Here is a 6,978-nt window from a genome sequence, read left to right as displayed (position 1 = left end):
TGTCGCCGCTCAGGGAGCCGCTGGTGCGGGCGCTGCGCTCACCGCGGCCAGGACCGGGGCAGCGCGGGCGAGCGGCGAGCGGCGCGGGGCGGCGGCGGCGGCGCCATGGCCAAGCACCACCCGGACCTCATCTTCTGCCGCAAGCAGGCGGGCGTCGGTGAGCGGCCGGTGGCGGCCGGTGGGAGCCCCCCCCCCCCCCCCGTCCCGTGGGCACCCCACGGACGGGGCACCCGCGGCCTTGCTGGGCGGCTGCGTGTGAGGGGGGCCCCTCCTGACCCCTGACCCGACCCCCTCTCGCAGCTTAAAATATTAATTTTAATTTACATTTACATCGGCTATGTTTAAAGGGGAATAACGAGCATGAATTGTCTTACTGTCAGCGGGTGCCGTTGACCCCTCACGGCGCATCTGAACTTTGCTCTTCCTCGACGAGGCTAGGACATACATTATGTATCACAAACGTTATTGTATTATGTCCAAACTCTTTCTGTGTTCTCCTTTTAAAAAAAAAAGACTGGTGACTGCCCAAGATAATCAATTTGTATTCAAGCCCGTATTTGTATTCTCCTGCTTTGGCCTTAACTAAATCTCATATTTATATTCTTCACCTGCTTCCACCCTAACTAATACTTTTTTATTCTTTTTCTTCCTACAGCGATTGGAAGACTTTGCGAAAAATGTAAGTGTATTTTCCGTATAAAAATGGTTGAGAACCCGGTGCCGTGGTTAGAGCACCCAGTTCGGTTTTCAGGATTGCATTCGCTTCTTACTGTACCGATAACTTGGTGTTACAAACAAAAAAACCGGTGGACAAACAGCTCTTTGGGATGGGAAGAGCTACTTGTGTATTTATCCAAGTGTAAGCCTGTAGAGCAAGGGTAAATCAGTGAGTACTTACAAAGACAGCGCTCAAATACATTGTCACAGATGTGTGCTACTCTAGAGTGTATGCTGCCAGCATTTTCAGTGGCTGTAGCTACAGTGACTTCTTGATTGATTCCTTGTAATCCAGAATGCAAAACGATCGGCCTGATCACTACAGAGAAGGAAAAAAAAGAACGCTTTTTTGGAATCTGACTTCACACCTTGAGAATGGGAAATGGATGGATAAAAATGTCTAGAGATAGAACGGATAAATACACACAGTCAAATGCCAGTGCTCAGCTGTAGAAGGGAAGAAAGAGTATGAGCATTCACTAGATCCTTTAAGGGCACAGTACAAGTAAGCTGACTAGTTTTGGACTCCAAATTAGCGTGAAAATACACGAAGTGAGGAGAAACAGTCCGAAGTAACAAAATTGCTTTCAGGAACATGCAGGAGTTAAACAGATTCCCACTGGTAGTAGCCGAGGGCTGTCAGGATGGAGATTTACGAGCAGGTTAGATGAGCTGTTTGTGGGAGTAAGGATTAGATACCTTGGGAACTGGTAATAAGATATGAAGCCTTTCATCTCTAGGTCAGTGTTTTGGATCGGGTCCAGCACAGCAGACTGTCAATGGCATCTGATGGCTCTTTGCCTGTATGATAAGAGTGCTTGAATTTCACTCAGTTCCTTGTGAGAAAGCAAGAGCAACTTTCTGAAGTGGCTGTTTATGCCAGTTTGCCCTTTCTTTGGCCTTCTCACAGATGAAGGATTAAAAGGACCACAAGTACAATCTCTTATCCCATCTCTCTGAGGATGGTAACTCCAGACTTTTGTTGATGTGGCTCTGTGGGAGAAGCTTACACTGCTGCTGCATAGGTAAGGACACTAGTCCTGTCAGTCCGGCATTTTTTCACAAGTGAAAAAACAAAGAAAAACTGTAGAGTACAAGTACGGGTATGAGCTAAGCAGGTGCTAGCTAATCATAAAAGACGTGTCCTTGGGTTTCTTGTCTGGATGTGTATATGCAAGATTAAAAAAAAAAGCAAAACAACTCAGATATTGCAGGCCCTTGTTCCTCTGAAGTCCACGTGCAAATATAAAGTTGCACCCTGTGCCTGTAAAATAAATTTCTGCAGTCCAATTATGATGTCTTTGAGTATATAGGCAAGTTTAGGAACCTTTTTTTCTGTGTGAGGGTGGAGAAAAGGATGTTCTGTAACCAAAGACTGTTTTACTTTCAGGTGATGGCAAATGTGTGATCTGTGACTCGTACGTGCGGCCCTGCACACTCGTGCGCATATGCGATGAGTGTAACTACGGCTCCTACCAAGGACGCTGCGTGATCTGCGGGGGTCCAGGAGTATCTGATGCCTACTACTGCAAGGAGTGCACCATCCAGGAAAAAGATGTACGTTGTCATTCAGCCTCCGGCTGAATTGGTTATGTTTTTTCTTTAATAGCCACGCTTATCTTTAAAGGGACTTCGAGCTAGTGAGATTAGTGTTGGGACATTGGACACTTGGCTTCCACTCCCAGAATTAGCGCTGCTTTTCATTACTTTGTACCTTTTTTCCCCTGTTGTTAGTTCCCAGTGACTGTAAAGGATTTTGAGATAGCAAGCAGTGCCCTGACTCTCTGCAACCCAAAGAGTTCACTTCCTCCACACACTGCTTGTTACCATGTTCAGGTGTTACCTTGCTGGATCCCTCAGCCTGCGTTTTATTAGGGTCAGAAGTATTTCAGACACTGCAAAGGCAGGGGCAGGAGCAGCTCCTCATGAAGAGTCTGTGATCAGTCACTGACCGAGTCATGTACGGTACTGTTATGCAGGTGAAATCACCACCCTGTATTCCTTTGGACTACAAGTAAAGAGAGATATTAGTGCCCCGTGTCCTTGCTCCACTAATTGTCTTCCACAAGTTTAAATTTTCTTGTATAATTTCAGTGGGATGTGATTTTTTTTTTTTATTTCTGTCTGCAGTGTCTGCATTGTAAACACCTCTTTTTCTGCCAACACTCTGTGGTGTAATGATCTCTTATTTCTGTAATCAGTGCTGTTTAATCCTCTTCTGAAAGATAGCCGCTGTGCATGTGGAATGAGGCAGCTGTTCACCCCCTGTAGGTATTTGTTAATATCCACCACAGCGAGCGCAGGTCATGAAGAACTGCAAATGAGGTAGGGAGAAGCCAGAACAGGATGCTTACAGTTGCAGTATGCCAGAATATGGACCTGATAGAGATCATCTCCTAAGGGTTGTTTGGTTTATGGGTTGGGTCCTTTGCAAACACAGTCTCCAGCACACCCTAATGTTGACAGAGAACATGCCGAGAATGGTTCTGATTGATTTAGAGAAACACGCTCAGCTGACTGAGTCGCTGGTTTCATTTTCTGCAGCACCCGCCTATATTTTCTCTAAAGGTCTGCAGCTAAAGTCAGGACGGGGGCAAGCCCTCATCTGAATTTAGGCGTTAGGTCTGACAAGACCATAATCTTCCTTAGGATCTGAATGTTGCGTGTGGACAGAAATGCTGCTGCTGCCTCCCGCATTTAGAAATGCTGTAAGAGCTAGTGGTTTTGTTGACTTACCTGTGGAACCAAAACACCCGGCTTGATAAGTCATCAGTAAAATAGGCTCGTTTTTTGTATTTTTACCAATTCATATTGATTTCTAATGGGTATTTTTCATAACCTAGGCTCACCTGTACGCTATCATGTCTGGTTCAGGTCTGAAACAGTCAGCTGCTCTGCAGGGGAGGGTTATAGAAATACAGAGCTGGAGGAGCAGAGTGGCAGGTCAAAACTGAGGTATTTTGATAACCGAATGAAGGCTGCTGTGGGTGAAGACCATTGCTCTGTACCAGCAAACTCAGATGTTAGGGACTGTTGCAGATGTGAGGCTGCAGATCTGAAGGAGCAGATTTGAAGTGATTGCCTTGTGGGATCGAACAGTGCTGGCACAGGTGTAGGGTGCCCGGAGCAAGAACTGCTGAGGGTGCTGCATGCCACAACGACAGTAGCTGGTGCTGCCCTGGATAGGAATAGCAGATGGACAGAGCTCTGTACCTGAAGCTCTACCAGTCCAGGGTTTCACTTGTAGCACTCGGTCTTCCTTCTTCCTCACGAGAGAGTCTGAACAAGAACATGAAGCAAGAAAGCAGATAGTAAAATGGAGGAGGCGGAATGCTCTTGGGCACAGTGCAAAGGGTCTGGTTAGTCGTGGTTTGTTTGTTCTGACGGAGGGAGGAATGAGGTTTTGTTTCATCTCAGTTCTATCTGTGGGTAAGGGCCAAGATCCCGCCTTGTCATCCAGGGCAGCTGCGAGTTGCAAAATACAATCCTTTCTTGGGGGACAGGAGCATGCTCATCTGCTGCCTCCTTATGAGGAGGTGGAAGAACGAACAGAGCCCTGCAATAATGCTGTCAAGTTTGTCACAGGCTCCCTGGATTGTGGGAGGCAAGGCTTGGAAGAGTCCCACTATTGAGGTTCAAAGTCAAATAACAAGGCAGTAGCTAGAGATAAATTGTGGCAGGTGATTTTTCCACCCTCCCCCTCTCCTGTTACTTCTACCACGCAGACCCTCCCCGCCAGGTTGCCTCTCCTGCACAGGAGCCGGTGTTGGTGGCACAGCTTGGGTGCAATTTCTGCAGTGGCCGACATCTGCCCAGAGGCTTTCTAAACCTAATCCACTCAGGCTTACACAACGGTCAAGGACACGTGTTCCTCTGCCTGCTGGGCCCCTCAGCTGCTGTTGCCAGCCACAACATTTTGCCCTCAAGAGTTACGCAGATGCTGGGCTCAGGTGGCCCGCTGACAAATGTTCCCTGCTATACAGAGACGTGCATGGCTCTGCTTTGTGTTCACAGCCGTGCCCCAGAGGTGGGTCTCTCCTGCTCCCCTTCTTGCTTTTCTTGTGGCTTTTTTTTCGTATCGTCTACTGGAATTCAGGTGCAAGGACTTAGCCATGTGGCTGCTGGGAACAGCCGTCCTCCCCCGAGATGGCCACGTAGTCTCTGCAGTAATCAATCCAGCCTGCAGGAAATCCGAGAATCAGTTCTGCTGTCGCAGCTGAGAGGGGTCTCTCAACACAAGAATGGCTTAGTGACACCTAAAGCAACAAGATTCCTTGTGGCTAAGGAGGGGAAAGGTTACTCCTCTGGGCCCTATAAATCCTCTGTATCCTAATTTAGAAAGAAGCCAGGCTTGAGGCACTAAGCATCCTTTTCATTAAACTGCTGATGTTATATGAGCTGTTCTCCTTCTTCACCCGAAGAGAGAGAGTGTCCTAGAGTAATGTTAAAAAGGCATCCGTCCTCTTCTCTCTCGTACTCCCTTGCTGGTAGTAACCCGAGTTGGAGGGCAGTTTGCTTACAGAGGAAAATGTGTGTCTCCTTACAGAGGAGAAATGTGTGTTGAGGACAGTGTGGGGAGGGACGGAACTGGGAACATGCTGGAACTGTGTATGTGATGATGATGTTCTGTTTGCCCAGCTCCTACCTTACATCCTCTTTTCTTCCAGAGAGATGGTTGCCCCAAGATCGTCAACCTGGGCAGTTCCAAGACGGATCTCTTCTACGAAAGGAAAAAGTACGGATTCAAGAAGAGGTGATCCTATCTGTTTGCAGCTACACCTCCTGTCGGGTTGGCGAGAGGGCCTTGGAACACCTCTGGACTTTACTATTATTGAGAAGCAGCTGATTACATTTTCTAAGGCAGTATAAATCTGGGAGTATGCTTGGAGCTGGAGAAGTAGCAGACTGAGTGGGGACCGAAACCTGGTCAGGACTATCAGAAAGAGCAAATGCGGATTGTGTCTGCATTCTCAGAAGTTTTTCTAGTAGTTGTTCCAGCTCGCTAAAAAAAAGTCCTGGTGGGCAAGTATTTACATATGGAGGAGACCAGCCCAGTAAAAAGCAAGTGCCCTTTCTGGTGTGGGGAAACACCCTGTGTGCGTTCTTACCATCCCTCCTCTCGGTTGTTAGAAATCGCACCACACATCAGGACTGGAGCACAGACCCGTGTGCCCGCTCCCCCACCCTTCTTCCTCCAGTATATTTCCAGGCTGCCCTGTTTTGTAAGGAACCTAGCGGTGCTGGTGGCTGGTGCTGTCCTAGGGAGAACACAGCTGTTCCATGTTTTCTTTGTCAGATTAATCCAAGGCCCTTTCTGTAACCGTTCCTGTAGGATGCAAACCAATAAAGCTTCTCTCTTTTTTTTTTTTTTTTTTTTTTGTATAACAAGGATTTGTCTCAGGTTCACCCTGTGTCTAGCCTCTCTGGAGCTTTCTGGGGAGGCACGGGCTTAGCCCAGCCAGAAGTGCACAGTGGGTTATCTGGGTTCGGACAGCGGCTGCTTGCGGCCCCGTGACCTTGCTGCAAGGAGCTTCGGGGAACGGCTATCGCTTTTGTGTGCTTGTGATCCCAGCCACTGAGCATTTTGTCCCGCAGCGCGAGGATCGCTGAGCTGGTAACCCTTATCCTGGCTAATACGGCTGGGGATGTTGTTTCACCATGCAAACATCCAATCCCTTTCTAAAACCTACTAAGCTATTTGACTCGCCGTCCTGTTCTTGTGAATAAGTTAAAGCCTTCCCTGCTGTAACGGGAAACCAACTATTGTGTTCTAGGCTGTTAGCCCTATGCCTGCTGAAAACCAGAGGCTGCTTGGTTGTCAAATACCAGCACAGGCTAAAAGCAGTCTGTTTGCTCAGCAGAGAGCGGGGAACGGGTGCCTTTATGCAGAGGCATAACCGAGTTCCCTGCTACCGCGTGCGTGCCCCGGGTGGTTAAATTAGGGGCCTACCTCAGCATGCCCCGTGGTCATTAAGGGCTTCGTAGTCAGAGCAGAGCGTGCCCTACACTAAGGGGATTCTCTTTGCCCAGTCTCAGGCTGTAGAGCCTGCATAAGGCACCTTCTGGGACTTCAGTTATTCCCCCGAGGCTAGTACTGATTCTTCCAGCTCCTCTGTGTCTTAGGTACCTCTTCTGCCTGCTACAGCTCTTTAGGTGTTTTAGCTAAGAGTGAAAACAAGCAGGCAAGTTGTAATCCTTCCCTTAAAAGTAATTTCTTGCTGCAGCAGGCTCTAGCCACGACTGTTCCTACAGCTATCTTAG

The 6,978-nt window shown here is 48.1% G+C and overlaps 1 protein-coding gene across 2 annotated transcripts; it reads left to right on the top strand.

The window, feature by feature from the left end:
- The first annotated feature begins 19 nt into the window (after positions 1-19).
- PHF5A (PHD finger protein 5A) lies at positions 20-6,088 on the top strand. Of its 2 annotated transcripts, XM_040554465.1 has the most exons (5): positions 66-157; positions 656-679; positions 1,628-1,742; positions 2,108-2,274; positions 5,385-6,088. In XM_040554465.1, exons 3-5 carry the CDS (start codon positions 1,703-1,705, stop codon positions 5,472-5,474), a joined length of 297 nt encoding a protein of 98 aa, XP_040410399.1. In that variant the 5' UTR covers positions 66-157; positions 656-679; positions 1,628-1,702; the 3' UTR covers positions 5,475-6,088. The 2 variants fall into 2 exon arrangements, with proteins under 2 accessions (XP_040410393.1, XP_040410399.1); XM_040554459.1 differs by lacking the exon at positions 1,628-1,742 and having other exon boundaries at positions 20-157.
- The last annotated feature ends 890 nt before the right edge of the window (positions 6,089-6,978 follow it).

This window comes from Cygnus olor, chromosome 1 (genome assembly GCF_009769625.2).
Source record: "Cygnus olor isolate bCygOlo1 chromosome 1, bCygOlo1.pri.v2, whole genome shotgun sequence".
Lineage (NCBI taxonomy): Eukaryota > Metazoa > Chordata > Aves > Anseriformes > Anatidae > Cygnus > Cygnus olor.
Note: the sequence above shows the minus strand (reverse complement) of the source record. Positions and strands in the feature narration are given on the sequence as shown.

Coding starts and splice junctions, on each gene's coding strand:
- PHF5A (XM_040554459.1), top strand. CDS start 106: ATGGCCAAGCACCACCCGGACCTCATCTTCTGCCGCAAGCAGGCGGGC. Junction 158..655: donor CCGCAAGCAGGCGGGCGTCG/GTGAGCGGCCGG, acceptor TTCTTCCTACAG/CGATTGGAAGACTTTGCGAA. Junction 2,275..5,384: donor GCACCATCCAGGAAAAAGAT/GTACGTTGTCAT, acceptor CTTTTCTTCCAG/AGAGATGGTTGCCCCAAGAT.